General features: G+C 51.4%; 1 protein-coding gene across 12 annotated transcripts in view; it reads left to right on the plus strand.

The window, feature by feature from the left end:
• Positions 1 to 26,794, plus strand: part of SYNJ2 (synaptojanin 2) — a 96,052-nt gene that overhangs the window by 65,964 nt on the left and 3,294 nt on the right. For 6 of the 12 annotated variants that reach the window (XM_081530124.1, XM_081530126.1, XM_081530128.1 and 3 more), the window contains 17 exons: positions 300 to 472; positions 820 to 901; positions 1,510 to 1,659; positions 1,749 to 1,914; positions 5,043 to 5,234; positions 6,585 to 6,669; positions 7,548 to 7,688; positions 9,520 to 9,712; positions 11,835 to 11,993; positions 14,714 to 14,870; positions 15,988 to 16,105; positions 17,614 to 17,832; positions 17,918 to 17,996; positions 19,243 to 19,411; positions 19,855 to 20,028; positions 24,202 to 24,314; positions 25,420 to 25,528. In XM_081530124.1, the coding sequence (XP_081386250.1) occupies positions 300 to 472; positions 820 to 901; positions 1,510 to 1,659; positions 1,749 to 1,914; positions 5,043 to 5,234; positions 6,585 to 6,669; positions 7,548 to 7,688; positions 9,520 to 9,712; positions 11,835 to 11,993; positions 14,714 to 14,870; positions 15,988 to 16,105; positions 17,614 to 17,832; positions 17,918 to 17,996; positions 19,243 to 19,411; positions 19,855 to 20,028; positions 24,202 to 24,314; positions 25,420 to 25,528 (2,479 nt within the window). Of the gene's footprint in view, positions 1 to 299; positions 473 to 819; positions 902 to 1,509; positions 1,660 to 1,748; positions 1,915 to 5,042; positions 5,235 to 6,584; positions 6,670 to 7,547; positions 7,689 to 9,519; positions 9,713 to 11,834; positions 11,994 to 14,713; positions 14,871 to 15,987; positions 16,106 to 17,613; positions 17,833 to 17,917; positions 17,997 to 19,242; positions 19,412 to 19,854; positions 20,029 to 22,637; positions 22,773 to 24,201; positions 24,315 to 25,419; positions 25,529 to 26,794 lie in introns of all 12 variants that reach the window. The other 6 variants (XM_081530132.1, XM_081530130.1, XM_081530131.1 and 3 more) reach the window with 3 other exon arrangements.

Raw genomic sequence — 26,794 nt, forward strand, 5'->3', positions numbered from 1 at the left:
CCTTCCCTGCAGGCGCCCTCTGGAAAGCCCTGTGGGAGGTGATGTCCCTGCCAGGCCCGGGGCTGCCCCGAGGAGCCACAGTCTGGCTGTCTTCTGTCTGAGGTGGACCTCCGGCCCTTCTGCAGGCGAGACGCGCTTTGTGTTTCGTCCCTGGGGTCGTGTTCTTTGCTGCGCCTTTCCTGGTCAGGGCTGGTAAACCACCTGGTCCACCCTAACCCTTCAAGCCGAGCCCCTGGGCTCTGGTGAGTGATGTGGTTAAGTGGTCAGATGCCCCACCACACTCTCCCATCCCCTTTCAGAAGCTGCTCTGGGCTTCCTGCCACGCCGGCGACACGCCTATGATCAACTTTGACTTCCATCAGTTTGCCAAAGGTGGGAAGCTCGAGAAATTGGAGAACCTCCTGAGGCCCCACTTGAAGCTGCACTGGGATGACTTTGACGTGTTCACCAGGGGCGAGAATGTAAGTCCACGGTGAGTCTCACCCGTGTTCTGTCCTCCCACTGGGTGGGCTGGCCAAGGGGCAGGCGTCTCCCGGGAATGTGCCCCCCCAAGCCTCATTGCTCCTGCTTCAGCCAGTGGGCAGGCTTGTGACAGGTACTGTTGGGGAACCTCCACTGAGGTTTCCGTGGGAAAGACAAAGCCGGGCAGACAGCTTAGGATCCACTCACCTGCGTCATTCCGGTGACTCTGGGCTGCAGGGGGGGCTCTAGGTGGTGGTGGGTGACCAGGCAGGAGCTGAGGGGTTGAGTTTCCTTGGCCTACAATCCAACAGGCTTCTTCCAACACAACTTGTAACGCATATCCGTTGGTTTCCTAAGTTTTCAGAAAGGTACTTTGCGGATGAACTGTCTCGACTGCCTGGACCGAACCAACGCAGTGCAAAGCTTCATCGCACTCGAGGTCTGTCTCTCGGGCCATCCATGTCCTATCCTGGGCTGTCGGGCAGATGGGCTGGGCTCAGCACCCTCGTGGGCTCTTGTGGTCACTGTGGGGAGGGGACAGCCGTGTGCTCGGCATCTAGGGAGGGGTCTCCCTGAGTGGCCAGGTGGCTGGTGGGCCTTCCACACACTCTTTGGAAGGCACCCTACGCACGGTGGTCTACAGGTGCCACCTGGAGAAAAGATAGAGTGTAGTGATTGTTGTGAACTTTCCTGTGGACGAAGGCGGAGCGAGGCTGCCTGAGATGAGGCTGGGTTTGCAGCCTGCTGCCCTGGTGACCTCTCCTGGCTCCCTGCTGGGAGGAGGCATGGGGTCAGTGCTGCCCGCCATCCAGCCTTGGCTGTCCTGCTTGCTGGGGGTGTCGGGGGAGAGCTGCATGGTGTAGATGAAGTCAGGTGGACCATGGCGGGAAGCCCCATCCTCTGCTGTGAGGGGGCCCTGTCCTCTGAGGGCACAGAGTCAGCCCCACAATCACTGAGTAGGAGCTCACGAGGGTAGTGCCTGGTGGTGTCCCCTGGGCAGCTTCCGGGGGGGACATCGGTGACCGCTGGCCCCTCCGCCTCTCCCAGGTCCTCCATCTGCAGCTCGAGAGCCTCGGGCTGAACTCAAGGCCCATCGCTGACCGCTTCGTGGAGTCCTTCAAGGCCATGTGGTCTCTGAACGGGCACAGCCTGAGCAAGATGTTCACGGGCAGCCGGGCCCTGGAGGGGAAGGCCAAGGTAGGGGCAGGCTCCGGGGGGCGGTGGGAGGGGGCCCACACGGGCCCCTCTCACGGCTGTCTGTCTGTCCGTCGCCCGGCCTGTGGCAGGTAGGCAAGCTGAAGGACGGGGCCCGGTCCGTGTCTCGCACGATCCAGTCCAACTTCTTCGACGGGGTGAAGCAGGAGGCCATCAAGCTGCTGCTGGTCGGGGACGTCTACAGCGGGGAGTCTGCGGACAAGGGGAGGATGCTGCTGGACAACCCGGCCCTGCTGGGTGAGGGGCTCTCTCTCGCCTGGAGGGGTAGGGGGGTGTCCGGCTGCCCTGCTATCCAGAGGATGTGGGACGGGTCCAGCCAGCCTGCCCACCCTCACATAATCCTAGTTGGCAGGTGGCAGGCAGCCCCTGAGCGAGCCTCTGTGGTCAGAATGTGACCCTTGACTCCAGCTTGACCTGTTGAGCTGGTCTGATCAGTTGATCTAAGCGGCCAGCTGCCTTGTTTCGTGTGAGATGCTCAGCCAGGTGCAGCTGCAAGCGGAGGCTCAGGAGAGCACAGTGATTTCCCTCATAAGTCCTGGAGATGCCATGTGAGGCCACGTGAGGCCACGTAAAGAACCCCAGGGTGGTCAGGAGGCAGACAGGCGCTTAAAGCCATGGTTGTTATTGGGGTTTTCATAGGAAAGGCTGGGCAATGTAGACAGTGTGGCACTGGCTGGCTGGAGTAAGTCTGTGGAGCTTTGGGCTACAGTCGTGGGCTCTAGGTGCATGGTACCTGGTCCAGGGATGATGATGTTCAGTTGCTCAGTTGTGTCTGACTCTGCAGCCCCATGGACTGCAGCACACGAGGCTTCCCTGTCCTTCACTATCTCCCAGAGCTTCCTTAAACTCATGTCCGTTGAGTCAGTGATGCCATCCAACCACCTCATCCTCTGTTGCCCCCTTCTCCTCCTGCCCTCAATCTTTCTCAGCATCAGGGTCTTTTCCAATGAGTTGGCTCTTTGCATCAGGAGCCTGGCAGGGGTCTCAAAGAGTCGGACACGACTGAGTGAGTGACACACACATTTTGCATCAAGTGGCCTAAGTATTGGCGTTTCAGCTTCAGCATCAGTCCTTCCAATGAACATGCAGGGTGGATTTCCTTTAGGATGGACTGGTTGGATCTCCTTGCTGGGAGGACATCGCCTCCAGCGAGTCAGGCCTGGAAAGAGAAGGTGCAGCTCAGGGCTGGTTGTGTGCGCGGAACAGGCTCTTGGCTGAGTCTGAGAACTGGCCTAACCCCAGGAAGAGCGGTCCCTCCCCACCCCGAAGGTCGAGCTCCACAATATACAGAAGATAAGTTTACACAATATCAGCTGTCACTCTCGTCCGGGAGACTGTCCTTCTGGACTCACGGGAGCACTCACGCTCCTCCTTTGTTAGTTGGGACCGTTTTCCAAACCAAGAGGCTGGGAGAGAGAGAGTGGGCTCCCCAGGAGCTGATGTCTTTGAATGTTAACTTACTCCAGGAATCTTTCTCAGCTACAAAGGGTTCTCGGGCCCATCGCCACATGTCACTTGTAGGGCCTCTCCCCTGAGGGTAGCCTGTTTCTGTTATGACCCGGGACCCTAGAAATCTTCCAGTAGGTAGGCTGCCTTCCACTCTTAAGAGATAAGACTGTCCTGGTTCCCTCAATAGCTAGAGGTTTCTTTTTCTTTCTTTTCTTTTTTTTTAAAAATTAGTTATACTTGACATATTAGTTTCAGGTGTATAACATAACAGTTCGCTGTTTGTATGTGTTGCAGAATCATCACCACAATAATTCTCGTTCACATCCATCACCACACATAGTTACAAAAGTTTTTTTTTTTTCCTTGTGATGAGAATTTTTAAGATCTACTCTCTGCACCTTTAGAATGTATAATACAGTGTTGTTAGCTACAATCATCGCTCTGTACATCACATCCCCAGGCTTCTTATTTTATAGCTAGAAGTTTGTACCTTTTGACCACCTTGATTCACTGCCCCTTATCTCCACCCCAGCCTCTGGCAACTATTCTCTGCATATGTGAGTTCATTTTTTCTTAAGGTTTGTATATGTCTGTAGGCACATGTGCAGGGATGTGTTGAAGATTTCACATAAAAGTGAGCTGGGGGTTTCTTTGGGAAATTTTTAGTGGCATCTTACCTCCTAGGGCTTCCCTGGTTGCACAGACGTAAAGAATCTGCTTGCTATGCAGGAGACCTGGGTTCGATCCCTGGGTCAAGAAGATCCCCTGGAGGAGGGCATAACAACTCACTCCAGTATTCTTGCCTGGAGAATCCCATGGACAGAACAGCCCACCGGACTATAGTCCATGGGGTCGCAAAGAGTTGGACACAACTGAATGACGAACAGTTTCACTCTCCCCTAGAGCAGGGGTACCCAACCTCCAGGATCTAATGCCTGATGAGATGAAGTGGAGCTGATATAATAATAATAGAAATAAAGTGCACAATAAATGTAATGCACTTGAGTCATCCTGAAACCACGCCACCCCACCCCTGCCCTGGTCCATGGAAAAACTATCTTCCACGAAAAGCGGTGCCTGATGCCAAAAAGGTTGGAGACTGCTTCCCTAGAGCCTGTAAACATTATAGGGTTCATGGAAAAGAAGGGGAAACCTAGCAGTTTTCCTTATAAAGTTGTCTAACTCCTGTCTTAGAAATTTTTGGAGTTTTTGAAAAATTAGTTTGCCCGTGCTGAAAATGGCTTCACACCCCTTTTCTGCTTTTATTCCTCCATTGCTGGGGGAATTCCTGTCTAGCTTCTGATAGCCAGGGTGATGTTTGTGTCAACCCTGGAGACAAGGCCACCTCAGGACAAGTGGAAGGAAGCTCTGAGTAGTACAGTGCGTCTCATTTCACAGCAGAGTGTATGTGATGAAGATTTGGGTTAAGTGCCCGGTTTAAAAAATGGAATATATTTTGTCCGTCTAGAGGACGGACCGGGTTCAGAGTGATGGTTTTTTAAAGGCTTGAGTCTGAGGTACAATCAAACCGCTCTGCTGGTGCTTGGATTGGAAGGTGGAGAATGCAGAGGTGGGTGTCAGAGCCGTAGTTCCATGCGGGAAGCTGCAGGGTGCCCGTTGATGAAATTCCCATGGGATCGTGGAGTGACCGCCGAGGATGCAGGTCCCTGTGACCTGGCATCACAACCCGTGTGGCTCTGCTGGGGGGAGGGTGTGGAGGGGACCTTGCGGCAGAAGGGCCACAGGGAGGTGCTCTGCTCGTGGTGGGCTTTGGCCGCTCATCCTCATAAGGCACGGCCACTGGTCCCTGTGGATGACCCTCTCCGGCAGCAGGCCTGGCTGGGTTTCTGGGGGTGTGGGGGAAATGCATGAGGATTGGGGTGCAGACAGACACGCCGTTTCTGTGCCCCCGATAGTGACTCCCAAGATCCTGAGAGCCATGTCGGAGCGCCAGTCGGAGTTCACGAATTTCAAGCCGGTGCGCGTGGCCGTGGGCACCTGGAACGTGAACGGCGGGAAGCAGTTCAGGAGTAACCTGCTGGGCACGGCCGAGCTGGCTGACTGGCTCCTGGATGCGCCCTCGCTGTCCCGAGTCGCAGGAGCCCTGGGTGAGTGCAGCTGGGACAGGACGACAGGTGCAGACGCCGGCCCCCGCCACGAGCCTCACCCACAGGTGGGAAGTTGGGTGTTTGGCCTTCTCGCTCCTCAGAACGTTTAGACAACACTGTGGTCTGACTTTCCAGAAGATGTCCAGCAAGTTAAATATGTGGCACCTTTTCTTTTCCAAGTGTTTGGAAGGGTTACCCAAGCGGTGAATCTCCCTTTTCTCTTCACACGTAGATTTTGCACTTTTTCGGTTTTGATGACTAGAACCTTTGGGCTGTAAGAAGTGAGTGAGTTGCTGGGCCGGGCCCACGCCCTGACCCAGGACACACACCCCTGCCTTTTCTCAGACCACCCTTGTCGATACGTGTCTGCTTTAGCAGTCACAAAGAAGTTGTGTCCCTTTTTAAGAATAAAATAATTGCGAGGTCAGACACCTCACCTTTTATCCTATATCAGGCAAGATAATATTTAATGGCCTCAGAGGTCAGGATCCAAACACGTGCTTTTTCTCTGAGAATCAGCTGTTTATCTAGGCCTTTGGCTTTTCTCCTGCTCATCTGGGTTCTGGAAACCCTCGTGGGCTGGTTCCCTGCCTGCCATGTGCACTGCTGGGGGGGCGTGGGGGGTGCTGCACTAATGTACCTTGATCACGATCAGAGCCCAGAGCCCCATCGTTCCTGTGGTCCGTGGCCTGTCTGCATGGGGCGGCGGGCAGGGTACTGTGAGGACACGGCTCGGAGTCACGGGGATGGCTTAGGGCTCGTCGAGAGGGATGTGGCAGGTGGCTGCAGGGCTTCTATTCACCGAAGGCCCCCAGTTAGAGGGAATAAAGAGCTGAACAAAGAGCTGATGAGAAGCCCCTCTGCTCGCTCTGCGGTCTGGGGCAGACTTCATCAGAGCACGTCCGTCCCCTGACCCCAGGACACCAGCCCCCTGGGAGAGGACCACAGTCAGACATTAACCCAGAGGGGCTGGCCCAGGGCTGTGAGAATACTGAGGGCCACGCAGGTTTGAGCTAGTGCCCCCCACTCCCCAGGAGCTTAGGGCCTAGCGGGTGGGGGGCAGGGAGCTGGCAGGTCTGCTGGCATGGAAGTTTAGAGTCCAGGAACTTTCCACGTATCCTCTGACTTCACGACCACCCTTCAGGGTGACCGTCAAACCGTCCCTTTTGCAGAGCAAGCCACAGAGAGGTCAGCGATGCTCCTCGGATGCAGGCAGGGAAGGGCCGTGTGCAGAGTAGGAGCTGGAGGGAGGTGGGGTGTGCTCGACACGTGGCCGGGAGGGCTGGGCCCTGAGTCGGCCACACCGGCCCCGGCGGGTGTGATTTCCTCCGTTTTCTGCTTGTTCTGTAGATGACAACGGCAGCCCGGCTGACATGTTTGCCGTGGGGTTTGAAGAGATGGTGGAGCTGAGTGCGGGGAACATCGTCAACGCCAGGTGGGCGGCTGGGCCTGGGGTGTGGGGTCCCGAGCCGGGGCGGCTGCTAACCTGCGACCCCTGGTGCTGCTGCCTGTGTTCCTGACGTCCTCCCAGACGTGCTCCTCCCTGTTCCTCTCTCTGCTGATTGAGGGAATAGAAGGAGGTGTGGGGGAGGCTCTGGGCTCCTAGAGCTTCACTGCCTGGCCCGGAGGTTGAGTCACCACGCTGAGATCCTTGGGCGTGGGCTGGGCTGGGAGGGGGCTGACTCACATTTCCTGGGGAAAGGTGAGAGAGGGCAAGGTGTAAGAAACCCGTAGAAAGCAAAGAAAACCACTGGATTAACATTTGGTGTGAACTCAGCTGGACTTTTTCTTTCCTAGTCCATTTTAAGGCACTTTCTGAGTGAATAATAAAACCTGATTCTATGGAGGTCTAGTGGTAAAGAACCCACTTGCCAATGCAGGAGACCTAAGAAACTCTGATTTGATCCTTGGCCCAGGAAGATTCCCCTGGAGGAGGAAATGGTAACCCACTCCAGTATATTCTTGCCTGGAGAATCCCACAGACAGAGGAGTCGGGCGGGCTACATACAGTCCATGGGGTCACAAAGAGTCTGACAAGACTGAAGGGACTTAGCACACACACGTGGAGGTCTTATGAGTAAGGCCCTGTGCTGGGTGGCAGGTGGCAGGGGTAGAGATGATGTGCATAACACAACCAGAAATACGCAGATAGTCCACTCTAGGGATTGAGGCTCACAGGGCACTAATGCAGGCGTGCAGGCAATATGACGTCAGTTTGGTAAAAACGAACCAGCTCAGGGCTGGAGGAGTCTCCAGGTGGGAGAGCCTGCGTCCAGCTAACTGTGAATAGCATCGTTGCTTTCTCTTCTCCAGTACCACAAACAGGAAGATGTGGGGTGAACAGCTCCAGAAAGCCATCTCACGCTCTCATCGGTACATTCTCTTGACTTCAGCACAGCTGGTGGGCGTCTGTCTTTACATCTTTGTGCGCCCGTACCACGTCCCCTTCATCAGGTAAGAACGTTTCGTTCACAGACATCTGGGGGAACCTGGGATTGTTTTATTCCCACTTCCTTCCCCCCTCACCCCCCACTTCCTGCAGCAGGAATCAGGACCTGCCATTATTTCAGTCAAATGTAACACAACCTCCAGGGAAAAACCAGGCTGAATAGAATATTGTCTAGCGTTTAAAAAGCCTGGATGGGAACTTCTAGCTCAGGAAGCTGGACCCTTTTAGGAGGAGTGTTTCACCATCGCTGTCAGCCAGGCTCAGTTGGGTGCAGGGAAGGGGTTCCTCGCAGCAGTGTTAGACAGGAAACCTCTGACCTAGAGCTGGGTAACTCATCAGGAAATGAGTTGTTGTCTCTTTTCAAAAGAATTCTACATTTCAAAAGATGTGTGGGCAGAAGCTCTCTACTGCTGTCACCCCATTACTCAGTCTCCAAAGTGACAGCTTTGTGAATATCATAAGGGAAAAGCCTTGGAAAAGGATGTCTTTTAGGAAAGGGCGTGTGTATATGTGTGTGTGTGTGCACGCGTGCGCATGCATGCATGCATGCACATTTTTTTTTAAGGTTGGGAGGAAATCCTCTTCTCCCTCAGCTGTCTCATAGCCTTCCCTTGCTCCCTGGTCTCACTCATGTTGTTAGAATCCCCGCCAGTCTTTCTCTTTGCTGATACTCGGCATTGAGCTGGCCTGACCCCTAAACCCAATAGGGTCACACAGGTTGTGCATCTCCTCAGAGGTAGAGGACCACAGACTGCCAGGGGCAGCTGCTGCTGCTGCTAAGTCGCTTCAGTCGTGTCTGACTCTGTGCGACCCCATGGACTGCAGCCTACCAGGCTTCTCTGTCCATGGGATTTTCCAGGCAAGAATACAGGAGTGGGTCGCCAGTGCCTTCTCCGCCAGGGGCAGCACCTGGAGAGAAAAAAGCTCTGTGTTCCTAATATTCTCTTCTATTACCTTTGGGAAACTTTACGGTTCATGTCCCCCGTGGTTGCTCTGAGAGCCTGGCAGTGCCCACAGGGAGTGGGTAAAGGTCGGTTATGGTTACAGTAAGGCTGTGGCTGGGGTCGGGATCAGAGATGGAACACGAGGAAGGGAACCATGCCAAGGGCCTCCGGGTTTCCTGGGTGCCCACTGAGGTCCTGACCCCGGTGTCCTTGGCCGCCTGGCCCTCCAGCCTCGAGCTGGGTGAGCTCACACCCTTGCTGGCGGGTTACCCACACACCTTGTCTGTCGGGCGCCAGTCCCAGGGGTCAGGTGGAGACTCCGTGGTCCTGTGGCCCCGTGTACTCACTTTTGCGCATTGTAAGTCAGCAACTTAACACCAGCAGGCCGCTGCTTGGAAGCCACCCCCCTCCACCAGTCCAGCACAGATAACTGGATGGCTCCTGTTTCTTAAACATACGTTGATTATCTGAGGGCCCCTCCTGTACTTTTCAGAAAAGCCATGTAGGAGGCAGTGGCTGCTTCTGCTGTAGCCGGGAGACCAGAAGCCGGTGGTGGGGAGGTGATTCAACTCCAAGGTGCTTTGTGGGGTGCTTGTGTGAGCAGCCTAAGACGGAGCTGGGACCACAGAGAGGATGCTCCCGTCTGCCCCAGGGGGCTGCCTCCGGGGTGAGGAAGGGGAGGGGTGACGTGGTGTGGACAGCAGCCACGCGGGTCCCCGTGTGGCCTGGTCGCTGGCGATGGGCGCCTCTGAGCGGATGGTGTCGGGGGTTCTCGGAGCCCCCAGCCCCATGCCACCACCAGGTGGTTCGTCTCTGTAGCAGAACAGCGTCTGCTTTTCCTTCAGAGCCACTGGGAAGACCTCCCCCCCTACATGTGCGTTCTGTGTTCCAGGGACGTGGCGATCGACACGGTGAAGACGGGCATGGGCGGGAAGGCGGGGAACAAGGGCGCCGTGGCCATCCGCTTCCAGTTCCACAGCAGCAGCTTCTGCTTCGTCTGCTGCCACCTGACGGCCGGGCAGTCCCAGGTGAAGGAGCGGAACGAGGACTACAGGGAGATCACCCAGAAGCTGAGCTTCCCCGTGGTGAGCAGGGCCGTGGTGGCTGGGTCCCGGCTCGGGTCAGCACCCTCCCCGCCCCTGCCCGGGTGGCCAGGAGGGTGGGGCACACGGCTCTAGGAGCGTCCCTGCCCTGGGGGGCTCAGCACTGCAGGCAGGGGAACCGGCCAGGGACGCTGAGATAGAGGTGAGCGGGGCACCCAGCCCCGGAGTGTTCGGTTCCCCCTGTATCTCCATACCTTTCTGAACATGCTGATACACCCTGCGTGTTCTTATTCTGATGCAACTGCGTAGAACTGGGAAGGAGAACCAGTGTGTTTTGCCCTGTCTTAAGCTGGTGAAGAACGTTTGAATCCAAACCCAGTGTACGATTTGGTTTTCCTGAGACTCACGCGCACCTTCTTGTGGTGGCTCTGAAAAGAATACCCGGTTTCGAAACCAGTTCATTTCTTGACTCTGGAGCCCCCCGGATCCTGGTCTGGTTTCTTGGTTGCCAATATCATGCGTCATGCCGCCCTCTAGCGGGGGTTCCGAAGTTTTCATTCTGAAGCCGGGGCATCTCTTCGAATTCAGATTTGAGTGTTTTCCTTTGTGTGCAAAGATGATGGTCTCGCACATCTTCAGCCCCGTGCAGACACACCTGTTCCCCAGCAGTGAGGGTAGACTTCAGCCGTTCCTGCCACAGATTCTGTCTGAGACACGGCTGGGTCGCAAAGCTCTTCTGTGTAAGGCCAGATCCCTTAAAACTGACATGTTGTTCACTGGCCTGCACTCAAGGCAAGAATGCCTTAGTTTTCATGAAGAAGAGCTGTAATCTTTGTTGAAGCTTTTATTTCTTGGAATGAAAAGAAAGAAGTGAGTTGGGAAATTTGTCATTGTAGTTTTCCAGATGATGTAGGACTAATATTTTCTTTTCATGTCTGTGTACTTGAAAAAAAATAAAGTCCAATCCTTCTCACTTGAAGAGTGCTATTTTAAAGTAGCAAACGTGGGACACGATTTCAATAATTAAAGAGTGTATAATAGAGCTTTTTTTCAGTAGAAATATTGAGGGTACCTATACTCTATACCTGTGCTGTTCAATAGAGTAGCCACTAGCCACCAGTAGCTATTTAAATGTCAAATAGATAAAATAAAGCTAAAAGCCCTCAGTCACACTGGCCGCATTTCGCATGCATGGCCCCATGTGGCTGGGCTTTGGACAGCTGAGGTTCAGAGCCTTTCCATCACTACGGAGCGTTCGTTTAGGCAGGGCTGCTCTGCACGGTTCTTTTATGGGGCTGTGATAATTTCAGTCTTCTGTCCAGAATATTGTTGCAGGCTGAGTGGAGTGGAAGTACCATGCCGTGTAGTAGAACAGAAACAGGTTTCGGAGCTTGGCAGATCTGAGTTCATATCTTGTCTGTATCGTGTACTCGTGGTGTAACCTTGAGCAAAGTTTCTGAACTTTTTTTTTCTTTTAATCTGTTCGAGAACCAAGAGTATGTGCTTCGCAGGGCCGCTGTGAGGACAGGGCGCCCCGGAACAGAGCCCAGCATTGTGGGCGGCGGATACGGCGCTGCTATTGTTGCGATTTCTGGTGGGGGAAGGGGAAGATGTCCGAGATCGCCAGGGCTGCCCTGGATGCGGACACAGAGCTGACTGGGCAGGCTGGGGCCAGGGGGACTGATCAAGGGGAGTGATGGAGGATCAAGGATAAAAGTGTATGAAATCTACCAGCTTTTACAGAGCTGCATGTCCTGAGCATTTATACTTATTTTCTTAAACTTCATTCTCATAACACTGAATATCTGGGCAATTGTTCTTAGGATACAGACATAACGAAGCAGGGGTACAACATGGTGGCCGAGATCTGATGGGCAGAGTGAATGTTGGCCATCATGCCCCTTGTGTTAAGATTGGTGCTTTCTCCAGACCACTCAAAAACACTATTTAAAATGTAAAAAGTAAGCCATGTGCAAGTCTTAACAGCAGGTTTTTATGGTATTAGTGAAAAATGAGATGCTTTAGCAGACATTTTTTTAAAAAATAACATTTTAAGAAAAACATATCTGCTACCTTCTGTATAGTGAATTAATTTTTTCCCCCTCTCCCACATTCCTTGCAAGGTGGATCAAATCATCAGGATTTTTTTCTCTTTATGACTTAGGGAAGAAACATTTTTTCTCACGATTATGTGTTTTGGTGTGGTGATTTTAACTACCGCATTGATCTCACTTATGAAGAAGTCTTCTATTTTGTTAAACGTCAAGACTGGAAGAAGCTTCTGGAATTTGATCAGCTACAGCTGCAGAAGTCAAGTGGAAAAGTAAGTTGTGCTTTTGCAATAGTTTTTAACACCTGCTCCACTGTGGAATGTGCATGTGTGCGTTCTCCGTTGCTTCAGTTGTGTCTGACTCTTTGCGACCCTGTGGACTGTAGCCCGCCGGGTTCCTCTCTCCATGGGATTCTCCAGGCAGGAATACTGGAGTGGGTTGCCATTTCCTTCTTCAGGGGATCTTCCTGACCCAGGGATCGAACCTGCGTCTCTTCTGTTTCCTGCATTGGCAGACAGGTTCTTTACTACTAGCGCCACCTGGGAGCCCCCAGTATGGAACAGCATCTACTGAATGTACTCACTTGTGTTTGCAAATTAAGCCTCCTGAGTGGATTTAACTGATTCTGATATGGTAGAAAACGTGCCTGGCATAAGAAGCTAGAGACATGTGAGCGCCATCCACACTCGTGTCCTGTTCCTGCTTTCTCTGCCCACAGTCAAGGTCTGTGTCTTCTCATGGCCAGAGGGGCTCTCACTGTATGAAAGGACACTGGCTACACGTAAGCCACCAGAGGAGCTCAGGGTGGAAGGAGCCTCTATGTCCCGGCTCTGTGGCTGGAGGGGCAGGAAGCCGTCCCTTCCTCCTCCCGACAAGCTGAACCCTGGTCCAGGGCTTACCAGGGAGTAAGTGGCTGCCTCAGTTTGAATCCAAGCTGATTCAAACAGCCCCACATCAGCCTCTGCGCACACAGCTGGTGAGGATGGTGGGTCTGATGTACACAGTCCAAGCACCCTGTACTTGGGCTGAGGCTCGTAGGAATGGCTGTATGTCAGGCGCACTAAACCAGCAAGTGACATGCTAGACTCTGCTCAAAACAATTCATTTCGGTGATATCTATGTTTCTGGTTAATGAACATGCTAACAGATTCATTTAATACACTAATACACTTCACACACTGATTTGTACACATAATCCTCAAGACCATCCTATGATACCCATTTTATAGATAAGAAGACTGAGGCCAAGGTCACCTAACGTCCAAGGTCACACAGTCAGTAAACAAGAGCCATGATACAGCCCGAGACTGTCAGAGTTCAGCTCAGACTCCCCTTGTACGACGCCGTGCAGCTTTTTAGTGCCTCCTCAGGTCACGACATAACAGGGAAGATTCAGCTATAAGATCTGTCTTCAGTTCAAGGTCACACTGGCAGGCCTCCACATCTCCGTGCCTGTTTACTTCCCAGCAGGACAGACTGGGGGAGAGGGAAGCGCAGCTAGTTCCATTCAGCTGGGGAAAACGGAGCAGGTTAGATGGTGCGGGCAGGGAGGGTAAGGCCCCTTCTGCAGCGAGATCCGGTCATTCCTATGGGTTTTCTGTCATCCCCCTTGGTGACGTGGGTCGCTGGGGATGGCCAGAGGGCAGAGTGACCACACCAGGCCTTTCTGCGAAGGGTCCTTCCTTCCTCCCGCCAGTGCTCTCCACACCCTTCCACTTGAACACCAAGTGAGCATCTGTTCCCGGGTCTGCCCACAGCATCAGGGCTGGACCAGAGTTAAGTGAAGACAGAGGAGAACTGGGCTTCCGTTCTGAGCCGCTCCTTACCCATGTCCACTAATAAGATGCGCAACATGAGAGCTGCGAATTAAGTTTTATTTGGGACAAAATAAGGACTACAGCCCAGGAGACAGCACCTCAAGAGAGCTCTGAGGGAGTGCTCCAAAGAGGCAGTGGGGAAAATTCAATATATAAGATTTTGGTGAAGGAGGAGTTCAGTGCAGTCAAGCGCTCACTTGACAAAATGTTTTCTGGTAGTCACGAAGGGATTTAGTGATTTTCTTGATATGAAGGGATGCAAGGATTGGGATCAGGAAATCGGTTCCTGAAAATATCTATCAAAGACGTCCCACCAGATTCCTGGAGCACCGAGTACCTCACTCTCCACCCTGAACTCCCTCAGTTCAGTTCAGTTGTTCAGTCATGTCCAGCTCTTTGTGACCCCATGGATTACAGCATGCCAGGCCTCCCCGTCCAACTCCCAGAGCTTGCTCAAACTCATGTCCATTGAGTTGGTGATGCCATCCAACCATCTCATCCTCTCTCTTCCCCTTCTCCTCCTGCCCTCAATCTTTCCCAGCATCAGGGTCTTTTCAAATGAGTCAGCTCTTTGCATCAGGTGGCCAAAATATTGGAGTTTCAGCTTTAGCATCAGTCTTTCCAATGAATATTCAGGACTGACTTCCTTTAGGTTGGACTGGTTGGATCTCCTTGCAGTCCAAGGGACTCTCAAGAGTCTTCTCCCTGAACTCCCTCGGGGTGTTGAAGGTCAGCAGTTGCAGCAGCACAGGGCTCAATCTCCGCAGAGGCAGATGGCAAACGCCCTTGGCCAGTGCCGATTTGCAGTTGACACCCAGTTGGTTTAGTTAACAGATACAGATCAAGCCCTTGCCTGGGCTGGGCTGGACAGTCCCCTCTGCGTGGAAGCTGCCTCCTTGCCTGTGTCTTTCACTGTCCCCCATGTGACAGATCCGGTGCTGAGAGGGCTGGGAGACCCAGTGGTGTGTCTGTTGGCAGAACAAAGAGATGATCATCATTTTCTTTTGCTAATTAAAAGGCATTCAGATGTCCCGTTTTCGACATGCCTGCCACTATGATGTAGATTCTGTCCCTGTCGGGGACAAAAAGAACTGCTCTGGAACATGCCTTCTGGTATGTGTAATGTATGTGACCTAGGAGAACTGAAATGATCCTGTGACTTCTCCTCCCGATAGATTTTTAAAGACTTTCACGAGGGCACCATTGACTTTGGACCCACCTACAAGTACGACGTGGGCTCCGCCGCCTACGACACGAGTGACAAGTGCCGCACCCCCGCCTGGACGGACAGGGTCCTGTGGTGGAGAAAGAGGTACCCTTCCGACCGAACAGGTGGGTGACTCGTGTGCACCGTCAGACGCGGAGGGGGTGGTGCCAGGTGCCACAGGGGAAATCATGGGTCTTTAGTCCAATGCTCTTCACTGTTTAAAGAACAAGGCTCCTGTTAACCCAGAACTACATGAAACTCATTCCAGATATTACCCCTAAGCTTTGGGAGTGGTGCTTTGCGGGGGGGCCCCCCTCTGGCCTCATTCTAGAGACTGCGGCCTGCAAGCGTGCGGGCTCCTGGGTCTCTGCATCTGTGCCTCATGGCTCTCTGCCCACACCACCCTACCCCACTGCCTTTTGTTCCTGGTGGGGACCAGGAGAGAGGCTCTGGGTCCTCCTCTTGGGCATCTCTGCCTCTCACACTCATGCCCTTTCTCCAGCCCATTTTGTTCAGCCCCTCTCTTACCTGCTGAAAGCCCCAACTCCAGATCACACATGAGCAAGACACAGGAAAGATAAGTTTTATCCGTTATCCATCGATTGCGTTTTGAATGATTATTGAGACCCAGCAAGAAGTGCAGTTTGTTTAAAATTCAAACACCTATAAACTGATATATTAAACAATTAAACTCTCCTGGTGGGACGGATGCTGAGATTGCAAAGCCCAGAAATCTCACCTGCAGATTGAGAAGATGTGTTTTTGTCCAGATCAGTTTGTGGACCTTTGCGCAAGAAGCTTCGTGTCCTTAGTCTCTGCCTCTCCTACTGTACAAAGAGCTGCAGGTGTCCTGTTTACCGTGGGCCTGGGGCAGAATGCCTGCAGCAGTGACTGCTGTGTTCTCACCCACTCTGCCCGCTCAGGACGAGTGTTTTTTGTTTCTAAGGCTGCACCTCGAGGAACATGGGATCTTGGTTTCCAGCCAGGGATCGAACCACACCCCCTGCATTGGAAACGAGAGAGTCTTAACCCCGGGTCTGTTAGGGAAGTCCTGGGGGAGGGGTTTTTACCCCAGGCCCCAAGGCCACCTTGGCACAGTTTCAAGCCCAAGGGGTTAGAGCCACTGAGTCTGAGATAGGAGGCGGTCCATGACATGGACCCCCGCTCTGTAATCAGCGTTTGTTCATGTTGATACAATTTTGTCTTGTGTGTGCATCTCTTGATTGGAATCTCCATGAGCAGCTGGAGAACTCAACCTTCTAGATAGTGATCTGGATGCTGGCACCCAACTCAGACACACCTGGTCTCCGGGTGTCCTCAAGTATTACGGCCGGGCAGAGCTGCAAGCGTCTGACCACAGGTAAGGTCCTGGCCGCCGTCGGCATGTCCTCTGCTGGGGAAGGTGGGGTCGGGTGCTGCCTGCAGAGAACAGACCTGCCCATCCGAATGCGTGTGTGTGCATGTGTGACATGCGGTAAAGAGTAAAGAACATATGACGAGTAGCGATGTACTTGCCACCAAGAATTAATCAGTGTTAGCCTTTTGTTATTGCTCCGCATCAAAAGTGACTTCGTTTATGAAAATTGCCAAGATACAGCCTGTACAGTGTTTTCTGTCATTTAAGTTTTGATGAATTATGTCATTGTGCAACTTGCTTTTTTGTAACTTAAATATTTTTGAGATAGTCATGTCACTGTTAGAGATCTGAATCTCATTTGCAACCACTGTCCAGTATTCCACTAAATATATCCATTGAATTTACCCATTCACCTACTGATGAATATTTTTCTAATATTTATTATTAAAAGCACCATAGAGTTTATAGTATTAGATTCAGGATTTTTTTTTAATTGAAGTATAGTGATTTATGTTGTATTTCTGCTACACAGCAAAGTGACTTGGTTAAACAGACATATACATTCTTTCTTTTCCATTATGGTTTATCCTAGGATATTAGATATAGTTTCACTTATCCACTTAATATGGTAGATGTCGTCAATAAGATGATGTAATCTGCCTAATAGAGGATTTTATAAATTTTTTGTAGAGTAAACCCATCCCTATATAAAAATTACGAGGTTTGCCTTATTTCCTGCTGATCTGTTTTTAGTGAATGTCAGGTAGATTTCTATAAAGTTGTTCTTAATGAGCGGGTAGCATTCAGTTGTGTGGCTGCATCGTAACTCTTTCCCTCTCCTGGGACAGTTAGGTGTTCTTCCTTTGTCCCTCCCACCGATGGTGCTGCAAAGATCAACCTTGTGTATAAATCTTTGTCTGACTCTCTGGTTGTTTCCTCAGAACAAAATTCTAGAACTGAATCTGTTGGTCAGAAGACGATCACTTTTGAGGTTCTTAACACAAACCTCCAAATAGTGCCCCCTGCAAAACACTTGAACCACCGCCCCCCCCCCACCCCAGCCCAGGGAGAATCCCTGCTTTTCCGCATCCTCAGTGGTCCTGGGTGTGTTGATTGCTCCATTGTGTCCCACTCTTTGTGACCCTATGGACTGTAGCCCGCCAGGCTCCTCTGTCCATGGGATTCTCCAGGCAAGATTGCTGGGGTGTGGGTTGCCGTTTTCTTCTCCAGCAGTCCTGGGATTACACGTAAAGAACCTTTGCTGATGGCTGGTATGGATTTTCTCTCGAATCATCCTTGGATAGAAAAGCCAAGATAACACCAAGGTTAGGGAAAGACGGACGGAGAACCCCAGGACCGGAGAGCTCGGTTCCAGGCCCAAGGGGGTGCCACACGCTTGGGCTGCATCGTCGATGTTTCCTGTTGACAGCAGAGTCGGGATGGCGGTGGAGCTGGGGGACTGTCTTGCCCCGGGCTAACGGTGCCCTCTCTTCCTTCCGTGTCCTACGCAGACCCGTGCTGGCCATCGTGGAGGTGGAAGTGCAAGAAGTCGACGTGGGGGCTCGGGACAGGGTGTTCCAGGAAGTGTCCTCTTTCCAGGGCCCCCCAGATGCCACTGTCATTGTCAACCTGCAGTCGCCAACCTCAGAAGAGAAGGACGAGTTTCCTGAGGACGTGCGCCTGGAGCTCATGCAGACCCTGGGGAATTACGGGACAATCGTGCTTGTCAGGTGGCGACACACTCGGGCAGAGCTGGGTGCTCATCGCTGGACAATGTGTCCCCGGGGCTGACCTGGCAAATCTCCTCTCTTCCAGGATCAACCAAGGGCAGATGCTCGTGACTTTTGCCGACAGTCACTCGGCGCTCAGTGTCCTAGATGTGGACGGAATGAAGGTGAGGCGTGCTTGGTCACCGTGGGGGGTACTTGTCCCCTCCAGCTTCTTGTGCTTCTACGTGGCCGGGTCTACGGATGTAGACGCCCACAGGAGGGCAGGAGCTGGGTCTCTCTTTACCGCATCTTTTAAAAAAACATTTTATTATTTTTTTAAATTTTTCACTGTGCTGGGTCTCAGTTGCTGCATGGGCTTTTCTCTAGTTGTAACACACAAGATACTGTTCCCTAGTTGAGGTGTATGGGCTTCTCACTACAGTGGCTTCTCTAGTTGTGGGGTGCGGGCTTTAGGGCACACGAGACGCACTCACTGTGCCTCCCAGCCTCTGGAGCACAGGCTCAGGAGTTGTGACGCATGGGCTTAGTTGCTCTGCACCGTGTGGGACTGAGACTAGAGATCGAACCTGTGTCTCGTGTATTGGCAGGTGGTTTCTTTACCACTGAGCCACCAGGGAAGCCCCACATCTTTTTTAATAAAAAAATTTTTTAATTTAATTTTTGGCCATGCCACAAGGCATGTGGGATCTTAGTTCGCTGACCAGGGATCAAATCCATGCCCCCTGCATTTGAAGCCTAGAGTCTTAACCACTGGACCACCAGAGAGGGCCCCTCGTTACCACCTCTGCTTCTGGTATCTACCCTCCAGCCCCGGCTCCTTGCAGGACTGGGGAGAAACAGCAAGTGTTGGAGCACAGTGGCCCCTGCGTGACTGGGGCTCCCTGCGCTCATCCCTCCACCCCCAACAAGAATATTTGGGTCATTCTCTTTCCATGGGCTTCCCGTGTGGCTCAGCTGGTAAAGAATCCACCTGTAATGTGGGAGACCTGGGTTCGATCCCTGGGTTGGGAAGATCCCCTGGAGAAGGGAAAGGTTACCCACTCCAGTATTCTGGCCTGGAGAATTCCATGGACTGTATAGGCCATGGGGTCGCAAAGAGTCAGACACGACTGAGGGACTTCACTTTCAGTTTTCTCTCTCCATGGTTTGGGACATGCAGCTTGTAGGTGGTTTCCATTTTGATTGATAATATGCTGGTTTTAAATTCACACCAAATGAAAAGCTTGGGATGACAGTTTGACTACTATTCAGACCAAATGTGAGGTGTGCTGGGCCTGCCCAAGGTCTAGACCCTCTGGGCAAAAAGTGAAGGTGGGCCTGGCTTCCAATGCATGCCTTCGAGTGAGAAGCACTTTGGGGTCAGAGGGTCTGAGGTCAGCGATCATTCTCGGACGGCCGCTCTGTCCTCAGGTGAAGGGCCGAGCCGTGAAGATCAGACCAAAGACTAAGGACTGGCTGAAAGGTTTGCAAGAGGAGATCATTCGAAAGCGGGACAGCGTGGCCTCCATGTCCCCCACGGCCAACTCCTGTCTGCTGGAGGAGAACTTCGACTTCACGAGTCTGGACTATGAGTCAGAAGGTGAGTCACCCCGCCAGTGTGGCGAGGTGGGCAGATGAGACCTTCTCCCGGCACGAGAGCCTCCAGAGCCCTTCTGAGACCCACCCTCGGGAAGGTTCCAGAGACCCCTGGAAGTGCAGGCTCACTCTCCAGACTGGAGTTGGGGGGCATTCATGTGGACGGGTGCTACCTGCAGTGGTAAGACCGGAGGCGTCTGAAGGTTCACTGAAGACAGTGGTTTTGTGGATGTCATGGCTGTGGGCTTGGTCCTGTGTCTCAAACATCCGTGGAATTGGGGTCCAGGCCTTGCTGCCACAAGGGTGTCTGGGGCTCCTGGTGGCTGTGCCTCGGGGGACCTGGGGGGTCCTGACATGAGCCCCAGGCCTCGATGTTGAAACAGACCCATTGATGAACAGACTGGGCGCTTCCCCCTAATTGTTCGCTATGACACTTCCTTCCCCAAGGGGATATTCTCGAAGACGACGAAGACTATCTAGCGGATGAGCTGAGTCAGCCTGTGGTCTCAGACAGTGATCCAGGGGCAGACGACGTCTCCGATGCCCCCAGCTCCACCTCCGTGGCACCTCCCAGCAGGTCACCGGCACTTGCCAAGAAGAAGCAGCGTCCAACCTACAAAGGTAGCGTGGACCTTCCTTTTCTAAATCGCCTCTGGTGCAGCGTTCACTCGCTCAGCAGCTGGGCATCATGTAAAGCCACCATCCAGTGTGCTCAGCCCATGAACAGAGGGGTAAAATGAGTCATAGCAAGAGGTGGACACTGGGCTCTGGGAAGGAATGTCGTTGCCACCACACATTTTCTCTAGTGATTTCATTTTTTTCCAACAACTGGTACCCCTCTAACACACCAGATTCATGACCATTCAGTTCAGTTCAGTTGCTCAGTCGTGTCCGACTCTGCAACTCCATGGACTATAGCATGGCAGGCCTCCCTGTCCATCACCAACTCCCAGAGCTTGCTCAATCTCATGCCCATTGAGTCAGTGATGCCATCCAACCATCTCATCCTCTGTCGTCCCCTTCTCCTCCCACCTTCAATCTTTCCCAGCATCAGGGTCTTTTCCAATGAGTCAGTTCGTTTCCTCTATTTAATTTGGTTTTACATTTGTGATTTTTTTCCCTCCAAGACTTTTCTGATTCAGTGCCATAAGACACATACTCACTATCAGTGTCCTGAGTGGTTGGTGTCTGATTGTACTTGTGTAACATTATATTGTTATACAGTAATTTTACATCTTAGCGTCATTATGTCATTTTAGACTCGAGAGGGACTGAAAGTCACTGGGATCGAACTGCCAGTCCCTAGATGATTAGAGTGGTTCACATTCTGCATCAAACTCCTCAGCTCTGTTTCAGCCACAGCCACCAGTGCCTTCCAGCTGTTGGACATTGTATCTCCCTGTTGGTGGCCAGCAGGTGCAGGGGCTTAGCTGTGTGTCAGGACCCTTTGAGCTGCGGCTGAGAACAAAGAACAGGGGTGACAATTAGATACTCCCCAGGAGGTACAGAGACCACCCCCAAGCCCCTTTGACTTTTTGGTCCCAAAGCCAGTCAGTAGCCTGGCTGCGTTGAATTATGAGGAGCTTAATAGACTGCTGAGGCTGATCAGTTGCCACATTATAGAGATGTGGGTCTGGCAGGTGTGGCTGGGACCCTGGAAACCTGGCGACTCATGGAGCTCCCAGGTGACTCGGATGCACGTCCAGGTGTGAGTTCAGTTCAGTTCAGTTGCTCAATCGTGTCTGACTCTTTGCAACCCCATGAACCACAGCACACCAGGCCTCCCTGTCCATCACCAACTCCCGGAGTCTACCCAAACCCATGGTGTGAGACTGCTGCCCAATTCAGAGGCAACAGCCTTCTTCAGCGAATCAAGGTGCTTCTATACGCTGCACGTCTAGAGGGCTCCTGCCCTGGAGCGGAAGTGGCTGAAGGGATCTGCTCTTGAGACAAGAAGTGGTCCTCTTCTCCAGAGTGGCCATCATTCAGGCATCCTTTGGAGGCAGAGCAGGTGTATGCCTTTTGAATGAAGAACTTTAAAAGCAGCTTGGGGTTCTGACATGTGGGCAGACTCGCCCCCTGGTGGACATCAAGGGAACATCTCCTTGATGCTTTAAGGCCTTCAGTCCAGTTGCTCAGTCAGGTCTGACTCTTTGCAACCCCATGGACTGCAGCACGCCGGGTTTCCCTGTCCTTCGCTGTCTCCTGGAGTTTTCTCAAACTCATGTGCATTCAGTCAGTGATACCATCCAACCATCTCATCCTCTGTTGTCCCCTTCTCCCGCCTTCTTCGATCTTTCCCAGCATCGGGTCTTTTCCAGTGAGTTCGAAAAGGGCCCTCAGGCATTCCCTTTAGAAGGAGACATCCTGCCTCCCCGAGCAGAGCTCACGAGATGCACCTCGCTTTTAGCTTTGAAGGATGGGAGTGTGAGGTAGGATGAAATGAATCGGGATGTGCTGTGGTGTGGAAGAGAAGACCTAAAACTGTCCTGAATTTAAATGTAATAAGTGAAAAAAGTCACTCAGTCGTGTCTGACTCTTTGTGACCCCATGGGAACAGTCCATGGAATTCTCCAGGCCAGAACACTGGAGTGGGTAGCCTTTCCCTTCTCCAGGGGATCTTCCCAAACCAAGGATCAAACCCAGGTCTCCTGCCTTGCAGGCAGCTTCTCTACCAGCTGAGCCACAAGGGAAGCCCCAAATGTAATAAGTACACATGTAATAAAACAGAAGCAGTCCCCTCCCCATGCTCCTAGTGAGTCAGAATGGTGAACGCTTGGGCAGTTGCTGGCATGGGCTGTGGGATTTGGGGCTTGAGTGTGCAGGGACACTCCATGCTGGACCTTGCCGCTGGACGGCAGGCTGCCCCGCCGGCAGAGAAGTGAAAATATTCTCAGCGCCAAAACTGTCACTGTCCTGTTTCAGAGTGGGGAATGAAAATGGCGGGGCTCTGGTTTTCAGCTGTCATTCTGTGTGGAAGTCTTGTGGATTATTTGGGAAGGAAGCGCGCCTACACTTTAAAATACTTCCGTGTCTCTCGGTTGTGGACACCACACCTTGTCCACGGCTCACCGAGTGTTCCAAGCAGGCATTGGGTGCCCTCCCCTCACCCCCCGCGCCAGCAGAAAGAGACCCTTCAAGCCGTCCTGTGGGAGAGGGTCCCTGCCAACGCCGGGTCCCTGCAGACCTGAGTCTGACTGCCCTGACTCACGCCCCGCCGTGTCCTCCAGATGATGCCGACCTGGTGGAGTTAAAGCAGGAGCTGGAAGCAGTTGGGGACTTCCGCCACCGCTCTCCAAGCAGGTCTCTGTCAGTTCCCAGTCGGCCTCGGCCACCTCACCCACCGCAGAGACCCCCCCCTCCAAGTAAGACTCCGCTTGCTTTCCATTCACCACGATGCCTGCTGGCAATAACCGCGCCCTTCCTACCTGCTGAGCGAATGGCTCTAAAATCCGGCGGTTGGGTTTTCACAGCACTTTCTCCCCTCCTCGGGCTCCTCTTCATCCTAAATCCTTGGCGAGTTTGGTATCAGAGATCGCTTTGTGTCTTGCGGGCAAATCAAAGCAGCCCTTCCTAAAGCTGCTCTTCGCCCTCTTGTGGCTGTGCTTTCGCTTGAAGCTGCTTTCAGTTTGAAACCTTATGGGTTGGAGAACTGGGGCCACAAGCTGGGGACATTTTGAGCTCCTTCTCCCTCCACCCCCAACGGCATCTCTCAGCATCTTCTCTCCTGGACCACCGCCCACCCTCTCTCTGCTCACGAGGACTTGAGTAAGCCCAGGTGCCCTGACCTGGAAGGTGGCCACGCACGCACCTCTAAGCAGGCACCACTCCATCTGTGAGCCCGAGTCTGCTGAGAATGGCTTTTCCTAGTCCGGGTCTCAGGGTAGCACTTTTCTTCCTGGCTCCCCCAAAAAACAATGCTTGGCCCATAAAATACTCCTCAATAACCAGAAATAAGGTTGTACCATGCTTTTGATCAGTTTCTGTTTACCTCCACTGTTTACTTCTCGCCCTCCCATCTCCACCCCACCGTGACAGTGAAGATTTGCCTAAGCCATACTTTCAGATTTGGGTTCATCGTGGGTTACATCACAATAGTAATCAATGGCAAGTCAGAAACACATGACTTGTTAAGCACATTTTTTACTTTTCAGAGTTCGTGCTCAGAAAATAAATTAAAAAAATAAAAATAAAGTGATATCCTATATTATTGTGGAGGTTTAGAAAAAGAGATAATAGAAACAGTAAAAAATTTAATTTCACTTACCTAGCGATGATAGTTGTTAACCAAAAGATTTCCATCCTTTTTCCAATTAGATATATCTATGTCTATGCAAAATTTTTAATTTTTTTAACAGAATTAACTAAATGTTGTTCTAAATATGATTAATTAATGCCTACAAGTATTATTAAATATAGTTTATTCTTCTGCTTTAGGAATTTTTTTTTAGACTTTGCCCAAGAAACATCTTTAAAATTTGGTCCTAATAACAGTAGTATGTTTTAAACCACTTAAAAATGATTGATTAGGTTTTATGTCAGATTTAACACCCCCCCGCCCAGGATGTTAGATTAAAATTTTCATTCAAACACTGCTTCTCCAGAGAATCTACATTAATAGGCCCAAGTTATTAGAGAATCCAAAGGTAGCCTCAGAAGCACCTCTGAATCGCTGAAGGCCGTGGACGTACTCAGACCGTGACTGTGACCTTCCTCTCGGCTGGCTGGGAATTTTGTGTTGGAGCAGCTGTGACTTCCCTGAGATAGAGTCTCTGCCCTCCTTGGTTTTTACAGCTGGTTTTATGGTGAAAAAGTCAGCCTCGGACGCCTCCATCTCGTCCGGCACCCACGGGCAGTACTCGATTTTGCAGACGGCGAAACTCCTGCCGGGAGCCCCTCAGCAAGCGGTGAGTTCTCCTTTCTCAGAGCGAAACGGGCCAGCTTTTCAAACCCATGAGATCTGCCCCGTGGTCCATCCGTAGCCCCTCACGTGACCAGGTCATCTCTTTCGAGTGAATACATAGATTTCTGTCTCTAACTCCCTGGCTATCCACCACTCAGCCCCAAGCCCTATAACTTACTACCAGGTCCTTTATAGGGTTTTTAATGGTCGTCCAGAGCATGAGAGAGAAAATCACATTTGATGAAAACTCCCAAGCGCCCCTTCATGCAGGGACTTTTGGTTTCCAGAAATATCTGCTTCTCTCCCTTCCGACGCTTGCCTTTGACCTTGGTGTATAGAGCAGGGGCTGGTAGAAGGGGAAATATGAGAAGTTCAGATCAGTTGTCTTGAGAGAAGAGACTAAAAAGAGATCTAAATAATGCAGTAGGGATACTGGTAATAATAACAATAGGACTTTTAGAGGCGGGGCATTCTACAGGGTGGCACTGAGCTCTAAAGAAGACTATGGGTGAAGGTCAGTGGACTAGAGGTGAGGAAGGGAGGGAGGTGCTGTTTGAGGCCGGGTGGAGGGGAGAGTGAGGAGAGCTGGGCCAGCTGATGGCCACAGTCATGCTCACAGCAGGAATAGGAGGCTGACTTGACCTCAGTGGTTTACAGTGATGAAGGCAGGTCCTTAAAGGTGACCTAGAGGTGGAGGTTAAGAGGTAGAACACTGAAGAAGTAGAATCAGCACTTTTGAGAAACATCTGGAAAGTGTTGAGTGACTCACTGGACCTTGGAGGAGTGACTTCTAACTAATCTTTCTTGCTTTTACCTGGTTATCGAAATAAAGATAGTGGATGGTTGGTCCACATTGCACAATCCTAGAACCACCCCGTTTGGGAGACCTACATCATCTAAATGTTATTGCATCCCTCCCCTCGAGTATTCGAGTGCTCCGGGAGAAAGAGACTTGAGGGATGCAGTTTAGGTGGGAGCTGTGCCTTCATCGCTGATGGAGCTCTGTCAACCTCACGCTCACGTATGGATCTGTAGGCAGAGGTCTCACCAGGTGAGGCTGTTTTCCCACTTGCGCTAATATGTATTTCTTTCTGATTTTTGTCCTCAAGCCCAAAGCAAGGACTGGGATAAGTAAGCCTTATAATGTCAAGCAGATCAAAACGACCAACGCTCAGGAGGCGGAAGCAGCCATCCGATGTCTCCTGGAAGCCAGAGGAGGTAGGTGTTCCCCCGGGGCTGCTTTGAGATTCTGTTTTTCTTCTCATATTCTTGCAAAAAGGGGCCTAGAAAAGAACAGAACACTCTTTCTGGAGGCAGTATTCAGTAAAAGTACCCTTGAGCAACATTTTATAAAATTCATCTACCAAGATTTATCATCCATTTAGAACTATATATTTAAAATTCAGTAAGTATCAATAGATAAAAATAATCCCAAGATTATTAAGGAGCACTTAAGGGAGAGACAGAAATAAACGAAAATGAGTTTTAGAAGAGGTTCATGCTCGAGGCGCTAACTCATCCTGCTGGCTCTGTAGAAAGAGATGGTTAAGTAGGCGTTCTCCTTCAGGCAAAACATCTAGTTTTTTAATTACCAGCATCTCTAGATTCTTTACTGTCAGGCAGGGACCTCTTCTCTGCCATACTGCCTGTTCATTTTTTGTTGCTGTCACTTCACCTAACCCTTGTTAACCATGTTTTAACTTAGAATCTCCCCTATGCATTCAAAATCATTGGTAACTAGCAATTTTGGTTTTGTTTGTTTATTTTGACTTTATACTAGACTCTCTTTTGAAGAGGGCAAAAGCCAGATGCAGTTACAGTTGCCTGATTTGTTTTTAGTCTGGATATTTCATTTATTTGAAATTCCCAAGTAACATTTAAAGAGGGAATGGATTAAGAGGAGAAAAATTGTTGCATGATAACACCATGGTTTCTCTTTTATTGAAAAAAAAAAACTCATTGTATGGATTAAACAGTCCATCAGCTGATAGACTCTCTTCCACCCAGCCCCCAATGGCACCTCCCTCCTTCCTCACCTCTAGTCCATTGACCTTCACCCATAGTCTTCTTTAGAGCTCAATGCCACCCTCTAGAATGCCTCGCCTCTAAAATCCTATTGTTATTATTACCAGCATCCCTACTGCGTTGTTTAGGCCCTGCTAGATCTCTTTATAGCCTCTTCTCTCAAGACAACTGACCTGAACTTCTCATACTTCCCCCTTCTATCAGCCCCTGCTCTATACACCAAGGTCAAATGGATAAAATGGAGCATGTCCATGCCATGGAATATTATTCAGCCATAAAAAAGAATGGAGTGCTAACACATGCTATGTCATGGGTGAATCATGAAAATACTGTGCTGAGTGAAAGAAAACGGACCCAAAAGGCCATGTGTTGTATGATTCCATTTATGTGACCTGTCCAGAAGAGTCAGATCTATACAGAGATAAAATTATAGTGGTTTTCAGGGGCTAGAGGAGAGGA

This window comes from Giraffa tippelskirchi, chromosome 9 (assembly GCF_054371585.1).
Source record: "Giraffa tippelskirchi isolate mGirTip1 chromosome 9, T2T-mGirTip1v1.2.pri, whole genome shotgun sequence".
NCBI lineage: Eukaryota > Metazoa > Chordata > Mammalia > Artiodactyla > Giraffidae > Giraffa > Giraffa tippelskirchi.